At 55.6% G+C, this 19,298-nt stretch overlaps 1 protein-coding gene across 8 annotated transcripts in view; it reads right to left on the bottom strand.

Annotated features, from left to right (window-relative positions):
* Window positions 1–19,298, bottom strand: part of MYT1L (myelin transcription factor 1 like) — a 364,482-nt gene continuing 345,184 nt past the window's right edge. For 5 of the 8 annotated variants that reach the window (XM_066385808.1, XM_066385809.1, XM_066385805.1 and 2 more), the window contains 6 exons: window positions 17,487–17,570; window positions 15,857–16,078; window positions 9,302–9,393; window positions 5,677–5,780; window positions 3,044–3,187; window positions 2,232–2,782 (listed from right to left, as the gene is read on the bottom strand). In XM_066385808.1, coding sequence (XP_066241905.1) covers window positions 2,642–2,782; window positions 3,044–3,187; window positions 5,677–5,780; window positions 9,302–9,393; window positions 15,857–16,078; window positions 17,487–17,570 — 787 coding nt within the window. In that variant the 3' untranslated portion in view covers window positions 2,232–2,641. Of the gene's footprint in view, window positions 2,012–2,231; window positions 2,783–3,031; window positions 3,188–5,676; window positions 5,781–9,301; window positions 9,394–15,856; window positions 16,079–17,486; window positions 17,571–19,298 lie in introns of those variants that run through there. The other 3 variants (XM_066385811.1, XM_066385810.1, XM_066385812.1) reach the window with 2 other exon arrangements.

Consider the following 19,298-nt stretch of genomic DNA (forward strand, 5'->3'; position numbering starts at 1 on the left):
AAGATGTGTTAACATCCAGCATGACAAAATTTGTACAAAGTTCACAATTTAAAAATGAAGTGTCACTGCGACTTGTGAGTCCACACATTTATAGCAAAATTAAAGTGTCCACAAACCCATGCCGTGTAGTACAAAAATAAATCAAACTTCAGTTCCACAGAGAGCACAGTAAATATTTATACAAAATTCTGTCTTAATAAATGATTACTTAAATTAACTTAGAAATGAATATGAACAATAAGTTATAATAAATAAACTCTGATGACTCACGATAATTCCATGTGAAAGGTCAGCATTCTAATATGAGACACGTCTGTGACCTCTATACAACAGTCACAGGTAACTCTGATTTGAGATTATTACCAATGTTAGATGAGCAGCAGATTGTGCTTAAAACCCCTTTCCATTGTACATAGGTGAGAACGAGAAGAGTCCAAAACGGAGACTAACCTATACCCTACTAAAAGCATCACTATATTGGCAGGAAGCTTCAGACACAACGTGGGGGGCGGGGGGGATGCATGTGCCGGTATGAACAGCGGCCGGGGCAGTGGCAGGTGCCCAGGGCGCCCGGCTTCAGCTCTTGAAGGCGATTCTGAGCATGGTCAGCTACGACTACTCGCTAACAGGACGTGGGGCCCTCTGGGGAAGGCTGCGGAGCCCCAGTAATTACATCCTCTTTTCCCAGCTCGAGAGAGAGTCCTCGTGGAAAATGGAGCATTTGTACAGTGAGCCATATAAAGTGCTGCTGGGATGGACCTAGATTTATACACATGTACACTGAGGTCGAGTCTGTGTCGGTGTTGGCGGGAGGCCTGCCGCCTCCCGCCCCACGTCGTCGGGTCAGCTGAGAGGGCCTCCTCCACCCTCCCGGGGTCAGCGTTGCGAGGCTGCTGACGGGCATTGCACACCTCCGCACGGACACACAGGACAAGGTGAGTGCAAATAGTCGACTGGCACGTTGTGGGGACAATGACCCTGTAAGTCCCGTTCTGCTAAAAATATTTTTTTTATTTTTACAAAACCCATCTTTTTTTTTTTTTCATAACAAAATTTTAAAGTACTTTTGTACTTCCTGCATAACATCAAGACACGAGGGGACCGATGCTATGACATGAACTCAAGTCAATATCAGAGAACGTGCAGCGTCCCAGGGACCACTGAGGAGGGCAGACGCGGCCATCGGGGCAGTCCTTGCATACGGCCGGCGCGGTCAGTGGGCAGCAGTCCAGTCTCCAAGGAACAGACAGGTCTGGATGGTCTCGAGGAAAGAAAAAGTGCTGAAGTACATTAAATGACTCTAAAAGTCTGATTGCATCATTCTTGGGACAGCTTACGACAACTCGGACGAGGCTAAGCAAATGCTCTCTGGTTGACCAGTCTCCGATGACAGGGAGGACGCAGAGGTTGCAGTCAGAGAACTCTGAATGGGACTGCATGCTCACCCAAAGCCTAAATTAGGGGGTGGCGAGGACATGCTGCACTGAGCAGCTTGCCACCAAATCCAGCGGAAATATTCAGTCCAGTAACTCGAATACTCACAGGTCATTTCCCTGGATCCCCCAAATGTAAAACAATAGCAACAACAACAGCAGTTTTAAAAGTGGAAGGGAGGCAGGAATAAACGCTCAAATGGCCCTTGAGCTTAAATTAAAGCACACAGGTTCTGTTGAATAAGCCACATTGCAAGAAGAGGCAGTTCGGGGGCCAGGAAACTCTTGGGGAGACAAGAGGAGGTGGTTCCAGGGTGTATCAGAAATGAAAAAAGGACATCTTCACCGCGCCGCCTCTAACAGTCCCTGTCTGAGCGGAAGTTCCCAGGGCCACACGCGCAATGCCCAGGAGCTAATGTAACAGTGCCGTGGGAGCTGCTCCTGTGTCTTCCGCCGCGTTCCCGCGGGCTGGTGCATGCTTACAACACATTACTTATCTCATCTCTTACAGTTAATCCATATGCCAACTCCTTGGAATGCAAAAACCTCACTTATTGCCCCCACCATACACCATCCTCCTAAAACAAACAAACAGAAGAGTCACATAATATTTCCAAGCATTGTTCAAAAATAAAGCATTTTTTTGCAACCGATTCTTGTTATGAAACAGTATGCACACAAAAAAGGTATTTCTCAAATTCCATAAAACCCTCCAAACATGAGGTGAAACGAGAGTGTCTAAATGAAACCTGGCGGCAGGGCCGCCTCGTGATGGTTCGAAGATGTTCTGTTTCTTGCTTTTTTTTTGTTTGTTTTTTTATTTCCCGTCTGTTTCAGTTCAAAATACTAAAACATTTAATCACTAAAGCATTAGAAAGAATTTACACTCTGTTCATTTTGATTGGCTTACCTCTTCAGAAATATATATCCCCCCAGATGTGCATACATTAGCAGCTATAAACATTACATGGAGTATCACACTATGTCAGCGTATATGAAAACGTACAAAAAATGGGGATGTATTCAAAAACTATTCTGCAGGTGCTATCTTTAAAGCAAGACATAAGATCAGTATGGAGTCTCGTGAGCATAACACTGCTTCCAACGGAAATGGATACAGAACACTCTCTGGTAAGTCACAGCAGCAGGAGCAGACAGAGGCGTCCTCTAAGCAAGGTCCCATCACTAACGGCCGCTACCGCAGCTGTTCAGACCTGAATTCCTCTCACAGCCTGCTTTATATTTTCCAGGAGAGCTTTATTTTCTGGGCTCTGATAACGATCTTGATTTGTATACATGTCCGTCAAAGTAGTCACGTATGCATCAAAATTTTGTTCATTGATTGGGTCCTACGAGATATTAAATAGTAGTTCATACACAGCTTTTATTTTCTCAATAGGATATTCACATCAGTATAACATAGCACCCCAGCACAGGGCTGCTGCCTGCCCGATATTCCGAAGGCCTCCTCCTCAGAGCAGCCACGGCCACAGCCATAGCACCTACGATCGCCCACCACTGCTCTAGTGGCTTGCGCATGGTGCGGGGGTGGGGGGGGGGAGAGGGGGGGACCGCGAGGCGGCAGAGGTAGCCCGTGCTCAGTCACTTACCATGTGCGGCAGCTGGATGTTGGCGAGGCTGTGGATCAGAGACTGGCTCAGGTTGGCCAGCTCGTGGAGCAGGGACTCATTCTGTTGCTCGATGACTTTGTTCTCCTCCTCAATGGTCTTCAGGTTGGTCTCCATCGTGGTGATCTGCAAGGCACAAGCCCGTGCACACATGACACGAGACAGGTACATGTCCCCCAGTGCAGACCAGGAGCCTTTCTGCTCAAATGAAAAGGCTTCTGAGTTAAGAATTTGTCACGTTGAGCACCTAGCTTTCCTGCTGTTGGTTGGTTACACTTCGGAGCACGGTGACGGCCCTGAGATAGCTTGTCTTTCTGAGGGGGGGCCCTGGGCCATGTGGACTTGGGGTCAGTTTCCTACAAGTCCCACTGTCTGTGTGAGTGTGTGTGTATGTGCACAAAGGCGGGTTAGGGTTCATGCTGGAGGTAAGACTTGTAAGAGGAACAGATGCAGCTGGGAAGTCAGACTCCATGCTGTTGGACGGACACACTTGCCCACACTGCTCTGACCTCTGGGAGGAGAGTCTGTGGAGCTTTGCTGCCCTCAGTGCACAGGCTGTGGCCCTTGGATGCGGGCATCCCATCTCCTCACTCGGCACGGCTGCACGTGAGAGTTTGGGTCAGTGATGTTCACAGCACGTTGCTGAAACAGCTGGGTCTGAGACCCTGGGAGCCCAGGCAACGAGTCAGGGAAGGGAGCAGCCACAGGTGTGGGGTCTGCCGGGCGTCCGTGGCGGGGGGGGGGGGCTCAGAACCAGCCCTGACACCCGGGTGCTTCGAGCTGGTCCGCGAGAGCTCTGCCCTGGCCCAGCTCCCTGCTGAGCTGCTTGCTGGGGGTGGCCTCTGGGAGAGCTCTGCTGGACACACACAGGGCTATTCCTGCCCCACGGTGCCACGGACCGAGGGAGGGCGTGCGGTGTTCGATGGCCCAGGCAGGACCTCCAGTCTTCAGCACTTTCCAGAAACTGGGCAGGCCACGGGTGAGGAGGCAGAGGTGCCAGGGGGCCCTGGCCTCGGGGGCCGGGCTGCCGTCGCAGGCCCTCAGACCCGGCGGGCAGCTGAGATATGAGGGAGGGGATGTGTGTAGAGGCAGCAGAGCTATTTCTGGCCAGCTCCACAGGTGTGCTCACCTGCTCACAGAGGAGGGTGGCGCTGTCACGCCGATCCCTCCCCAGGGCTGGCCATCACCTGAGCTGCAGCTCTCCATGGCCCCAGTGCGCGGAGCACAGGCCCTGGCTCTGTGTGCCCCTCCACTGGGAAGATGCAGGGCTGACCTTCGGGAGCAAAGGCGCCACCCCCGACCAGCAAGGCAGGTGACATGCACATCCACTCGGGTGCAGACAGAGGCCACCAGGAGTGAACAGCCGTGTGGGGCATTGAAACGCCCCACATGGGCCGTTCACTCAGCCCACCGGACAGCTGGGACCGAGTCCCAAGGTGGCTGAGGGCGGGGCCGCCTGAGGGGCTGTGGGATCTCCACCTGTGTGTGTGAGCAGAGTGTGGGGGGCATGTTTTCATCTGACCCAGTCACGTGTGTTATTGCTGACATGGTCGTCTCTTGTTCCTCCTAGAAAAGGGGGCTCACGAGGCAAAAGGAGGAGGTGGCATGGGGTCCTCCAGGCCAGTGCCCCTGCCAGACCTCAGCCCGGCCAGGGGCTGCGAGCAGCCAGAGGTTTGGATCATTCTTCAGGAAAAGTCCAACCTATGCCAGACAAGCAGGCCAGTGTGGGCCCCTGGGGACAGCAGAGCACAGCCTGATGGCATGGGCAGAGCCGGCTGGTGTCTGGCCCTAGACAGGACTAAATGGCCCAGGGAGAAGGCCCTCCCTTGTCAGCCCCGCATTCGCGGGCACCCAAGGAACCCCTCCACTGTCCTTAGGAATGCAGCCCCACCCTCCCTTGCCTGAGAACCTATGTGATCAGTGGACGAGGGTCAGCACACTGTGACCTCCACCCGGACTCCTAGGACCTGGGCAAGACCCTGGACTCTCTTGAGAGTCCCATCAATGCTATTGATAGTGGGGAGGAGCCCCTGCAGAGCGGCCCGCCCAGGTCCACAGGGAGTGGGAGGGAGTCCTCCCACCAGGACAGAAGCCCTGCAGGCCGCAGGCACGGTCATGTGCGTGGGGAGCCTGAGCACTGTCAGCTCAGCTGCTGGCTTTGGTGGAGTCCAGAAAGTCACCTCTCTGAAGCCCTGAGGCCACCGTGTGAAGTGAGTCTGACACCTGCCTCAGGGCCACTGTGAGCAGGGGGGACCCCCCGAGTAAACTCTGCCATCAGGCATCTGCTAGCGTCTGCCCTCCTGCCTGCCGCCTGCCACCCTCCGCGTGCCTGGGGTCTGGGGCCTCAAGAAACAGGAAGGTGGCCTCCAGCCACCAGGGGCCAGCATCTTACCCGAAGCCCAGGGCCAGTGGGCTGCTTTGTGGTGATCGGTCACCACAGGAATGGCACCTTATCAAACACGAATAGGACAGCACGCCTGAGCAATGTCCCCTGGGCCTCAGCACAGATGCCACTGAGAGGCAGAGACCCAGATGCGGGGAGACAGAGGAACAGCAGAGAGGAAGCAACAGCCTTTCGGGCCGAGCAGCTGGTGAAGCAGGTGGCACAGACTCACCTGAGTCCTGAGTTTGATCATGTCGGCCTCCATCTGCGAGTTGGACTCGTTCAGCTCCTTGATCTCCTCATCCAGCTGCTTGATTTCCTCGTCGTTCTCTATCCCTGTCACAGCAGACGGGACAGAGCGCGTTACCACCGTGGTCCAGTAAGACCCAGTGCGAGAACGCTGAGTTCTCTGGCTGCTTTGTGTGTTTGGAATTAGATTGGATGGGAAAAAATACCCTTGAATTTTAAAAAAACAATCACATGTATGTGTTCTTCTGTCCCTGACCGCTGCCCTGCTCACCATCATGGCCCCAGAAACCGGAACGAGTCAGCCGGGCGCACGGGCCCTGCACTGACCGGCCGCAGTGAGAGGGCTGCAGCTGACCTGGCGTGGCTGCACCTGCTGCATCGGAGCCAGGAATCAGGATGAGACAGGGGCATAGCGCTGAGCACAGAGGAGCTATTGGCTATGGAGGTGGCCGAGGTAAGGCGGTTATTTTTCTGTAGCAGAGTAGAAATTTCCCTCAAGATGAGAATACCTTAGTGCATAAGAAAGAGTCTTGATTTATAAAGCAGCTAAATTATGACTCAACCAGTGGTGGGATTCAGCCGGTTCGCTCTAGTTCAGCAGACCTGATACCTAATGTTTTGTTGAATTCGGTGAACTGGTTGTTAAAATGGCACTTGTCATCAGGGTTCTCTCTAAGGTGGGCGCCTGGGCAGCCGCCCAATGTGGAAATCACAAATTTACATTACTTACTTTTTTTTTTTAACATTCATCTGCACAACAGCGTATTCTAAGCACCCATAGTCATGTTTATTTGTCCATAGGTGAAAAAAACTTGACGGAACTATGCTTGTAATATTTATTTATTCATTTCATAAAACTCATTATACCTTTGATGAAATACCACATTTTAATTCCCTTGCATTTGTTACTTCAGTATACAAACATATAACATAAAAAGTGCCAACCAACCAGAGGGTGACAAGCTGCCATTGGAAACATCTTAAATAACAGCTTTATTGTTTTTTGTCAAGTATTATTTAATATTCTTTCAGTAATATTTTAAAACTTTTCCTTATAACATAGTCTAGTTTTGTTTACCTCTTTTATTGTTCTTATTCAAGTATTAAATAATAAACTTCCTTTCGTTATATTGTTTTTTATACTTAAAACTGTCATTAGGGCTGAGAACCGGCTGTTAAGTTATTTGAATCCCAACACTGGACTCAATGTATCACATTCCTTTAAAGTCAGGTTGTCCAGGTGCACTGGGCATCTGTGGTGTGGAGCGAGGCCGTGGTGACGTGAACATCATGTCCCCTGTTCCTTAGGCTGCGATGCTGGGTTTTCTAAGTGCTGGGCTGCACCATGCTAGCGCGCATCTCGTCAAAGCCACCCATGGGGCCCAGGGTCGTCCAGCAAGATGTTAGGTTTGGGGTTGTTCCTGATGGGAAGGGGATGGGGACAAGGATGGGGACAGGGGAGCTCTAAAAACATTCCTTATACATGGATCTCAGCGAGGCCCTGCACTCTGTGTGTGTCCCTCATATGCAGCCGGGCAGCGTGCAGACCAGACAGTGGCCCTGGGACGGGGGAGGCTGCAATTCCACCAGGCTTCAGTGGCAGGCTGTGAGCTTAGCCCTCTCCCCGCAGCCTGCACACAGCCCCTCACTGAGGGGGCGGAGCCTGCGCACAGCCCTTCACTGAGGGGGCGGAGCTGGGCTGAATAGAACATGTCACTTGTCTTTGCACAAAAGGTGCCTAGACAGGTGAGAATTAGAGGATGCACCTGGGCCCGGGAGGCCTGGGTGTGACCTGGGCTCCGAGCCTGCGCACCTGCAGACATGAAGAAGTGGGCAGATGGTGACTCCACTGGGTGACCCTGCTGACCAGGCAGTACTGGTACTGGGTACCCAGGCGGGTGCAGCCTGGGCCTCCACTCCCACACCGAGGAGTCATGCCTGCTGCTGTTTCATGTGTCCTCCTCACAGTGGCTCTTCCTAACTGACCGCTACGCTGGGCAGGCACATCCAGACGGCTCTGAATTTCGGGTGCCCGACCCAGAGACGCAGCTCGAGGCCGAGGGAGGCCAGAGCAGGGCTTCTGCTGTAGCCCCGGGGCCCAGACTCTGCAGGCTCGGCCTGCTCTGCTGTCCCTCTCCTCTTGCTGCCCTGTCCCCCATCTAAGTGCTACCCCTTGACTCTACAAGTCAAAACTGACCCGGACTCTGATCAGTTTGCCTAAGGAGTTTTGCTTTCATACTACAGTTGTTTTAGGGGTGAAATGTGCTAAGAGTATTGGAAAGAATTCACAAAGGGTGTTTTCTTCCAGGCAGTGAGCACTGTGTCCCAAAGGGCTTCCCTATGCTGGCTGCGGTGGCTGTGGCCTGGAAGGTGAGCTGCGTCTGAGAGCTCCTCTCTTTAGCCCCTGAGTGCTGACCAGAGCGGAGGCAGAGCCCTCAGGACACAGACATCAGGACCCTGGCTGTATCCCTGGTCAGTGATGGGCCACATGTGGTTGTCCATGGGGTCGGGTTCCTTAAGGAGCCACTTGGGCAGGTCCCTGCCCAGAGCCAGGGCCACATGCCACGCAGGGACCAGCACAGCTGGCGCTTGTTCTCATGAGACCCTCTGAGGGGCTGGGAAAGAGCTGTTCCCACTCTCAGAGGCCACCAGGTGCTGACCACATAGAGGTCACACTCAGGTCTCACATGTGGAGCTCTGTTCTACGGAGTCACCATGAACACTGGGGGAAATAGGTCCCTGCGACCCTCTGGTCACACTGTCATCAAATGGTCAACACACAAACTCGTGTTGTGTGTGCTTATGTTTAAAGACACCTGAATTCATGGCCATAGCCCTGAGAGCCTGCCCAAGCTCACCCAACATGGATCGTGGGCCCATCATGGCCTGCACACATGGGGACCTGGGCAGCTCTTCAGTGCTGTTCTCGGGCACCTACCAAATGGAGAAATCACCAAGAAAGCATGAGAATTCAAAAAGCATAGCCTAAACGACTGTGACAAGGACCCTGTTTACAGGGTGAACTGTAGCCAGAAGGCAGTGTCCCCTGTCCCACCTCAGCTGGGAATGTACCTCGGGTGAGACTCAACCATTCTTGCTCTGTGTCTGTCCACAAGTGGCTGTGAACACTGACTTGGGGCTTACATACACCTCCTTGCACGTGGGCGAGTTCACAAACAATGAATCTGCCGCTGTCCCCAAGGGCTGGTGGCTCCCCTCTACCCCCAGTGGGGGTGGGCAGCACTCAGAAGGAACTGGGAGCTCAGAGTGAAGGCAGGGTGGGGGCTGGGCCCTGCTCCTCAGGGCGGCGTGGCAAGGCACAGAACAGGGCATTCTGGGAGAAACCACTTGCAGGTCTCCTGTGGCTCTGTCTGCGACCCTCGTGAAAGGTGGGGGTGCTCTGGGGAGGGCTGCCCCCCAGCTGACGGGCTTCACTGAAGGGGTCGGACTGGTCCTGCCTTGTCCCTAAGAAAGGCTGGTCTCCACTGAGCTTGGCCATGGGGAAGCCAGAGGCCAGAGAGCCTGGCTGTGACTGCAGCTGTCTGAGGACGGCTGTGGGGGGTGTGGGGTTTGAATCTGGGGGGAAGGGGTGCAGGGGGCGGGGTTACCGTTGCTGGCGCGCTGCCGGATGGTCAGCATCTGTTCCCCGGACAGCTTGGCCTTCTTCATTGCGGACGTGGCTCGCGGGCAGCCCGACAAGCTGGAACAAGAGGCATGGAGGCATTAGCCGTGGGTCTGGGAGAGGACACAGCCATGTGCCAGGCCAGTTGCGCATACTCCCCTTAGGCTGCCCGTTTGGACAGTAGGCAGATCCGTGCAGCCTAGGCCGTGTGGGGGACATGTGTCACGCCACCTGCCCAGGCTGCTGGGCGCTCATGGAGTCCTCCTCCTCAGCAAAGTGTCAGATGTGCACAAGACTGAACTGGAAACAGAATTTCAAACAATTGAGTGAAGAGCAGGCACCTGGCTCACCACCTGGGGCGCGGTCAGTCCTCCCTCAGGGCTGATGGGCCTCACCTTACCGGCCCGTGCCCCAGGCAGTCACTCTAAGTTAAATCATTAACTCTCCTAAAAGCAGGAGAGCTGGTGCCCATGCCATCAGATGAGGGGCTTGATGCTTGCGGTCTCCCGTGGTCAGCACCTCGCGCTGCCCTGTGAGCTTGCCAGTGGTCCATGAACGGTCATTACAGGCAACTCCTCTCCCATCCTCACCTCGCTGGGCACGTGCTCACAGTGCTCTGCACCCCAGCACCTTCGAGGGGCCCCACCCGGCCTTGTCATCATCACTCTCATCTCGCCGTGGTGCAGGGCTCCACTGGGAGGGCTCTGCGCAGCCACTTGGGGCCCATCTGGCACTCTGCACGCAGTGTGCTGACAGCTGTGTGTGTGGGGTGGTGTGTACACACTCAGTGCATGTGACAGCTGCATGTCACCCGTGGTCAGCACCATCCACATTGACGGTCATGCGTCCCCCGCACTGGACGACAGACCAGCGGCCACAGCCGCTTCGGCCCGACATAGCTCCTTATGCTCTCCAGGCTCACATTCTGACGGAGGAGCTGGTGCACGCAGCTGTTTCCAAGGGCAGCACGTTCTCGCTGCTCCCAGTTCACCCCGCGGGGCCCGTGTCTGTGCCGCTGGGTCCAGCAGTCACCATAGGATGTGCTCTTCCCAGAACCTTTGCTGCTGGTGTTTCTAGATGTACAGGGCACAGGGCAGTGGGCCATTGACCATGGCAGCACTGGCCCCCATCCCAGCCCTCCCTCTCCTTGAGGTCAGCTCTGAAGGGGATGCCAGCAAGCAGAGGCCTTTGGGACCCTGAGGGCACTGAGGCCACCGGAGTGGAGTCCTGTCCTGAGGTGACACCAGCGCCCATGGCTGCCTCTCCCTCAGGGCTGTCTGTGCAGAGACCAGCCTCATGGATGTTTCCTGAGCTAACTAGCTCTTCACTCCTGTCCCTTCCCTGTCTCACCGTCACCACAGTAATGATCATCCCTCACTGAGCTCCACAGCCTCAGCTCAGCACTGCGTCACCACAAGAAACCACCACGAGTGACCACCACAATGACCCCCCAGGGCTCATCCCCAGTTTGGCCACCCCACCTGGCCTCCTGGAGAATGTGGCTTCTCCAAGCGCAGTGTCCAGAGGCTGAGTGGCACCCTGGTGGCCCTGAGACCGAGGTCCCGCTGAACTCTCACTGCTCAAACTGTCCCTCCTGTGGGTGATGCCCCGGGCAGCTGTACAGGTGTGCAGTGAGTCTGTCTGTCTGCTCCCTGCTCCCCCCACCCTCAGCTGACCTCCCAACTGTGCTCTCTGAGTCTGTTAGAAACGGGCCCAGTGTGCCCCGTGCCCACCGAGCCCTGCCCATGGGCCCTCGGGCCCAGGCTCTCAGATGGTTTGCATCCTCAGTGATCTGTTTCTCCTCCGCTGGGCTGCCATTGCCAAGGCTGGTCCTTGTCCTCGGAGGCCCGCAGTCATGCCAATCGGATGCCACACACATGAGGCAACTCCCCACCCGAGTTCTCTGGCCAGAGGCCAAAGGGGCCAGAGGGCAGAGAGTGGTGCTAGGAGGACACATGAGGAGGGTGTACAATACAGGCAGGGGCTCCACTGGCCCCAGACTGGAGATGGAGTCATGGGAGCCCACAGCCACACGGAGGTTCAGGGCTGATGAGTGGTCTGCTGCTTCTCCTGTGTCCAGTTAACATAACTGCCAGCAGCAGGCCTGTCCAGAACCTCCTTGATGGTGCAGTCCCAGGCCTGGGAGCAGTGCCACCTGGTGGCGGCTCGGGGAACAGTCCACACACAGTCTCTGCAGGAGCGGGCCTAGGGGTGCAGGGTCAGCAAGAGGAGCTCTGAAATGCAGGCCCAGTGGCTGTCAGTGGACATGTCTGAGGCTGGACGCCCTGGGTGTGGAGTTGGGAAGGTGCAGAGTCCTAGTTCTGGGACATTCTGTTCTGGGAAGCCGACAGTTTACTGTCCCTGCAGCTCCCTGCCTTCCCCTGCCCCAGCCCTGTGCTGGTACCAGCACCAGGGGTCCAGGGAGGGTTCTGGGGAAGGCCACGGGGGGGCCCAGGACTGGCATACTTATCAGGACATGGCTCAGAAGGGACTTCCTTCAGGAGAATGTCACAGCTGAGAACAGCTAATGAGCAAATGTCTCCAAGGTTTGCCGGTCGGTCACGGGGAGGAAGGTGAGGGCAAGAGAGCCATGTGTTGTGTGGTTCCGGGTGCCGTGGCCAGAGGGACAGAGACCCTGGGTGTAGGGTCGGCTCCACAGGAAGGACGTGCCCAGTCACACCAGCTTCCTGCACGGCGGCCTCCGCTGTCAGGGCTGCTCTTCTGCGTGTCTTCCCTTCCTCCGCAGGGATAACCCCGGGCAACGGGGCCCAGGTGATGTGGTGCTGTGTGGCCAGGCACCCCTGGCGGAGGAGATGAAGTGTCCGCAGAGAGATGCCCTTCACTGGGGACAGAGGGAGACCCCAACTGGCAGATGTTGGAGCAGCAAGCTGATGGAGCCCAGTCGGGCCACCTTTCAGCAGACAGCACCCTCCCCACCATGTTTACGAGACAGAGAACTTGTCAGCTACTGAACTTCTCGCCCAACAGACAGAGGGAGACATTGCTCTTTCCCCTCTTCCTGCTTGTCTCTCATGAGAGCAGAGGTAATTCTGCATCAGGCATCACTGTGGCTCACTGTGTCCCCCTGGAACACCTGCTGGCGTCCCGATGTACAGAACTGGGGAGAAGGGCCATCTCTGGAAACAGGGCCTTCGCCGATGTCATTGAGTAGAGATGAGGCTATGCGGATTTGGCTACGCTGGATCGAGGGCTGGTGTTCTTGTGAGAGGAGGAAATCTGGACCCAGACCTAGAACAAGGTCGTGTGACCAGGGGCCACAGACTAGAGTGAGGTGTCCAGCAGCCCAGGGACATCCGGGTTTCTGGTCACCAGAAGGAGCTGAAGAACGAGGCAGACCCTCCCTGAGCTCCGCCTCCAGGGGTTTCCATTTTCCTACAGGATTTCTACCTGTTTCTCACGTGTGAATGGGACTCTGTGTGAACACTAGCTTCCACCATGAGCCGGGTCAAGAGGCAGTGGTGTGTGGAGGACAGATGCTAATGGAAGACCCCCTGGCGCTGTGACTTGGAGCCCCACGGAGGGCTTGAGAGAAGGGGCGGTGTGGCTGAGGGCCCTGAGCAGCCCGCTGAGAGGAGCAGGGCATGGGCTCTGCATGGGAGTGGGCAGGGGTTGGGACTTCAGGATGTCCAGGGCACCGGGCCGCTGGCTCAGACCTGTGGTCAGGCATGGTGGCCACTGCCCTCACGTGGCTGTTCATAGTTGAACTCGTTTCATTGGGTCAGGGACACTAACAGTCCCTCCACCTCAGGGAGCTGCTGCAGGGCACTGCGGCCTGCTCACCCACACGGATACGCCAGGAGGGGTGGCGGCTCCGTGGAGGGCACAGATGTGACCTCCGGCCTCTCATGCTCCCCAGCCCTTTGGGATTCACAGCTGACGCAGATGCTGAGTCTGAGCTCCCTCGTGCTCTCAGTCAGATATGGAATGTGTGGGCGGAAACAGGAGTCGGCCCATCTCAGCTGGCTCAGGGCAGAGGTCAGCACTGGCTGTGCCGGGGAACGTCGCCCTGGGGCCCGGACAGGGACCTAGCAGGAAGCCAGCCTCCGAAGGCAGAGCATTCACATCTCTGACAACTTCACATGATGACGGACCACAAGGCCCACTGCACCGGAAGGGCTGTGAGGGCCGTGTAGGTGGTGGTCCTGCATGGATCCCGCAGGTGCAGCTGAGCTCAGTGCTCGTGGGCTAGGGATGAAGCCCATGGCAGCCCCTGCTCAGCTACCAGCCCCTCCTTCCTGCAGGAGCGCCCACTGGCCATGACAAGCACAGGGACTGTCCGGACCTCAGGGTTCAGTGTCTATGTTGATGGCAGCTCAGCTCACATAGTGGGTGAATGAAAGGCTTCTCACAGGACTACACTTCCCAGCATCCCCTAGGTGGACTACTCTTCCCAGCATCCCTTGCATGAGGTGCTGCTGTAGGACTGGGCTTTCCCTACCAGGGGCATGTGCCCCAGTCCCAGGTCCCTCTTGAGTCCTCCATGCCCTGTCCTCTGGCTGTGGTGTAGAGACAACCCTTGGACAGTGTTGAAGACATAGGCCCTTCTCTCCTGCTTCCCACCCAGCCCTGTCACATGTGCAGGAAACGAACTCCCATGTTGGGTCCCAGTCTGTGTCCCTCTGTTAGGGCTGGTCTTCCATCCCAACAGACACAGAAATGACTCACAGCAGCAGGACAGTGATCTGGTGTCACTGCGGTGCCCTGGGCGGTATTCTGAGAAAGGCTCTCTCACCATTATTGTGGACTGCATGGCCCGGGAACAGGTCCCAGGAGTCTAGGAGGCAGCTTTATAAAAGGTCATTGAGGTCAAGCTCTCTGTGAAAGATGGTACAACTTACCTCTAATGTTACTTGTTTGTTTATCAGGGTTAGCACAGGTGAGCGTACTTTTGGAGAGCCCTCTGTGCCTCACAAGAAGTGTCATGAGACCAGGGTGTGGAAGGGTGTCCAGAGCCTCACATACTAGGAAGTGGACCCATCCTCCCGCCACCCACCTCCCCTGTTGTGCCCCAGCACTGAGTCCTGACACCCCCACCCTGCTGCCCGGCAGGCTCCGCGGGGTGGCGGCCCAGCAGCGGTCTGTCTCCTGCCCACATTGTGCTTGGGTGACGGCGCCCACAGCACCTGTCTGGCAGCTCCATCTGAATGTCCGTCCTCTCGTCTAGAATGTCTGCTGCCCACGTGTGCGTATTTGACCAGAGACATGAAACTGGCTTTTGTGTCAGATGAGCAAAACACAAACACCCTTACTTATACGTCATATATTGGAGTTTCAAAATTAAAATAATTGCGGCCACCCTGCCCTGTGCTGACACTAAGAGACGTTGTCACCTATTCACAGGTTGAGGAGATGAAGGATGGAGCAGGGCTGGGGCCTGAGGCCACGTCCGTGTGCCTCTGCTCACGGGCACTTTCTGAGACCAGACACAGGCTCAGGGAATGGACGTCCACTCTCTCTTTAGGCCCGTTTACCTCATTTGAATTTTCTACCTGAGCAGGACTTATTTTCTTAATTAATCCTTTGAGTAGTGCGATCGTACATGTACGTCCTCGTATCTCCTGACCACCCAGAGTACGATCGTACATGGACGTCTCTAAACTTTGAGCCGGAGCAACATTAAAAAAAAGGGAAATGTAGGTTCCTCTTGTTTCTATAAATTGGTTATCAAACAAACATGATGTTGAGTTAATAAAACTGTAACTGCAACTAATTTCATTTTTTGAAAAATACCTCACTCCTGGGGGTCAGTGAGCATGAAAAACACTCACTACTCAAACGGTTAAAAAAAAAAAAAAAGAAAATCTTCCTTACGGCATGCTAAGCTCGTGCTGCACTTTCCTGAGCATGCCATCCTTATGTGGTCTTTACCCCCGTGTCTGTCTGTGCTGGGTGTGGTTCCACAGGGGAGTCAGGCACAGGGCCAGCCGTGGGCAGGAAGTGGTGGCACAGGCAGAGGGGCAGCCTGACACCCCACAGCATGTGTTTCCTTACCACAACCTGCCAGCCCATTTCCAGAAACCTGGACACCAAGCTCGATCGACTGGCTGACCTCTGATCTGTCCACACTGGCCACCCGACCCTTCACAATAAGCTGCAGGGCCATGTGATTCAACAGAAATGGCTGCTTCTTCTCAATCGAGCAGCACGGAGTTCTTACATGAAGCAGATAGAATAAACGGGCTGACTGGCTCTCCCAGAAATGTCCCACGATGTCTCTGGCCCCAGCACTCATCTCGAGGCTGTAGGCCCCATCCCTCCCATTCCCCCGAGGGACCTGTGTACTACAGAAGTTACAGACACTTGCGTGTGCAACACCGTAGCCTGTTGCTCAAGCCCAAAATGGACTGCCCTGCGATGTGGCTGTGCAGAAGCTGCCGCTGCTCCTCAGAGCATGCCTGGGGCTCCCTTCTGTCCCACGCGGTAGTCAGTGCGGTGAGGAGGGGGCCAGTGAGTGCCCCGTCCTGCTTGCCTGCGGGACTGGCTGTGCTCCCGAGACCCCGAGAGCCCGGTGTGCACTCACCTGCGGTGTGTGAGAAAGCTGCCACTGACGTGTCCTGAGCCATCGCACCCAGGCGTGGGGCACGACATGCCCTCAGTCTTGACCGACTTCCAGGAGAACTGGGAGCCATTGAGGAACCCGTCCTTCTGCCTCTTGGCCGCCAGGGGGCAGCCGGAGGCGCTGCGGTGGGAGGCATACTTCCCGGTGATGTGGCCTTGGCCATCACACCCTGGAACGGGGCACCTGTGGGCAGATGAACAAGACACACTTGACTGCCTGCCTGTCACGTGCTCAGTGGCCTCGGCAACAACATCACAGTAACCTGATATGAAGGGAAAATTTTGCACTCCTCTGGAAGACGGACAAAGAATTAACAGGAAGATGCCACCGAGTGGGGTGATGGCACGCTGCCCACTCACAGGGATCTCTGGCCAGAGCCTGCTGACAAGACTCCCCTTTTGGGCAGAGTCACAGCCTTTATGGCGGAAATATGCAGTCAATGGGAAACTGTAGGGCGATTTTCAGAAAGGCTGTTTTATAAGCCTGTGTCTCCTAGGAAGCTAGAAAGCATTTGCCGTTCGGCTGTGTCCTCCAGAAGCCGTGAAATGTGGTTCAGACAGATAGGACTTGGGGCAGCAGGAAGGGTCCCGGACAGTCAGCCCACACAATTTTGGGGAATGAATGGATGAATCACTGGCTGGTGCCAAAGTTCAGCAACAGGCTCCAGGTGCTTTCGGAACTTCTCACATGCCCATAGTAGAGGGCTGAGGACGCACAACGCACTGCTCACAACCACGGCCAAGATGGCAGAGCATGATTTCGGGGCTCCTCGTGGGCCCCGAGCTCATGGGTTTTGCCTGCATTTTCTTTTTTGTTTGTTTGTTTTTGTTTTGTTTTTTTTTGTATTTTTCTAAAGTTGGAAACGGGGAGGCAGTCAGACAGACTCCTGCATGCGCCCGACCGGGATCCACCTGGCATGCCCACCAGGGGGCGATGCTCTGTCCATCTGGGTCATTGCTCTGTTGCAACCAGGGCCATTCTAGCGCCTGAGATAGAGGCCACAGAGCCATCCCCAGCGCCCGGGCAAACTTTGCTCCAATGGAGCCTCGGCTGTGGGAGGGGAAGACAGAGACAGAGAGGAAGGAGAGGGGGAAGGGTGGAGAAGCAGATGGGCGCTTCTCCTGTGTGCCCTGACCGGGAATCGAACCCGGGACTCCTGCACGCCAGGCCGATGCTCTACCACTGAGCCAACCGGCCAGGGCCCATTTTCTTTTTTTTAAACAGTAAAATTTGTATTACCTATTTATTTTGATATATATTAATAAGATATTTTATATAATTTTTATTTTGTTTAAATCAAAAAATTTTGTCAAAGACATTGAGTGAGGTTAAAATTTTAGGGAGATGGCACCAGGTTCATCTGAGGGATTTTGGGGTCCCAGGCTCACCGGCATGGGTTTGGGCACATCAGACTGATGGGTGTTTGCTTATCACATCACCCGTCACGGGGATGGTTCCCCTGGGCCTTGGTTTAAATCTCTGACCTTGCAGTTGACTGACACATCAAAGCGCGTCCTCCCCACGAAGGCTCACTTGCTGCCCTCCCCGCCCCGCCATGGCTGCTGGGCTCCCAGCCCCGCCGCACGCACACCTGATGGGCTCCTGGTCCTCTTTGTCCTCCTTGCTCTGCGCTATACGGATGCCGCTCTTCTTGGCTCTCGGGCAACCTGAGAGGCTGAGGAGAAACGGGGTGTCAGAAGGCCCCCTGCACCCATGACGCTCTCTGCCTGGGCTCTCCCAAAACGGAAACAGGCTCTGGGAGGAGGGTCCTCCGCTGGCAAGGAGCCCCACAGAGCCATAGCCACAACCCTGTGCCCAGGCGGCAGCCTCGTAGGGCCCAGTCTGTGACTCTGCGTCACTCACATCTCGCTGGCTTCCATGCTTAACAGAAACTGGAGAACATTCCCTGCCACCAGCCAAGCACCGGGACCCTGGGAAAAATGGAACTGAGCATCGGCCAACATTTAAAAACTCGTTTTTTGCTTAGAACATGGAAACGAAAGTCAATCCAGCACAGAGCTTCTCTGCAGAGCCAAAGCTGAGAACCATGGGCCACTATAGGGCGGGCAGGGAGGAATCTCGCGCCTCACCTGCATTCCAGGTGAGAGTGACCACAGCATCGGCCGGATGGAAGCTGGGCACGTGTTGGTCCAGCAGCTGTGGTCAAGGACGCGCTCAGAGATGTCAAGTCCTTCACGTCCACCTCTGTCTGTAGTTGTGGTTCCTTCTCGAGGGCCCAAATTTAAACCCAACAAAGCCACTTCCCCCCTGAACGAGGTGGAAATTCACGATGCAGGACCTCAGGTGAGGAGATGGGGGGGCAGCTTCAATGTCTGGGTGCCTGAGCCGTGGCTGCACGCGTTGCTCAGGGCTCCTGAGAAGAACCAATCTCTTGTACCGGGGCTGCCTTTCCCTCCTAGACAGGTGATTCTCTCTCCCTCCACGGAGCATCCCATGGGTCCTGACAGCAGATGTGATGGAAATTCCATCCTTCACTCCCCCCCGTCCTGCGGGGACCAAAGGATCTGTAAGCAGTGACTTGGAGCAGATGTCCCCTTGACGGGGGTTCTGGATCTCAGATGACAGTACTGTCGCCCATGTGTCCCACCAGGAGCCTCTGGGGTCTGTAGCCTTCCTGCCTCATGTTGCCATCTTAGAGTACTCTTTTGCGAGGCCTGCTGGTCTCGACCATGGCTGTGCCCAGGCCCCTGCTCTGAATCTCCTGATGTTGTCTTGAGCTCCGAGATGCACTTTTAGGGCCCCCCTCTCTGGCCACACGCTGTGCCAGAAGCCCTCCCTGCCTCGCTGTCCCTTAAGCCACGGCCTGTGTTCCAGAGGAACCTCCCTGATGCTCCATGCGGCTCTGAGAGCCATGGAGGACCCCAGCTCCCGAGCTGCCAGGCCTGGGCCAGGAGGATGCTGGGACCAGGCACTCCTTGGAGAGTTAGCGACTGGGCACATTTAGCACAACACCAAGTTTCTGCTAGACCCACATGTGGCTTATGTCCCCTCGCAGTCCTGGGAGACAGGCCGCGGAGATGGCGCTGAGAGCAGCTCTCCTCCCTGAGCCGTGGGCAACAGGCCCAGCGGGCCGGGCAAGTGTGCTTGGGTTTGTCCTTTGTCAGTGCTCAGGCAGCGAGATCGGCCAGCTGAGGGCAGCCCTGTGCCTGTCGACCCCACTCACACGTGACGCAGGAGGGACATCACGGGAACAAATGCCATAACAGCGACTCTACTACTGGGCTCACCGCCTGCCAGGCTGTGCCCTGTTTCCACTGGTAGGAAACCATGGCCCGTCTGCCCTCCCTCTCGCAGGAGTCATCACCGTCTGATCCACACGTGTGTGCTCCGATGACACCCATCATCTAGGACCCCAGTTAATGAAAAGCTTTTAAGCTAAATT

Source organism: Saccopteryx leptura, chromosome 5 (assembly GCF_036850995.1).
Source record: "Saccopteryx leptura isolate mSacLep1 chromosome 5, mSacLep1_pri_phased_curated, whole genome shotgun sequence".
NCBI lineage: Eukaryota > Metazoa > Chordata > Mammalia > Chiroptera > Emballonuridae > Saccopteryx > Saccopteryx leptura.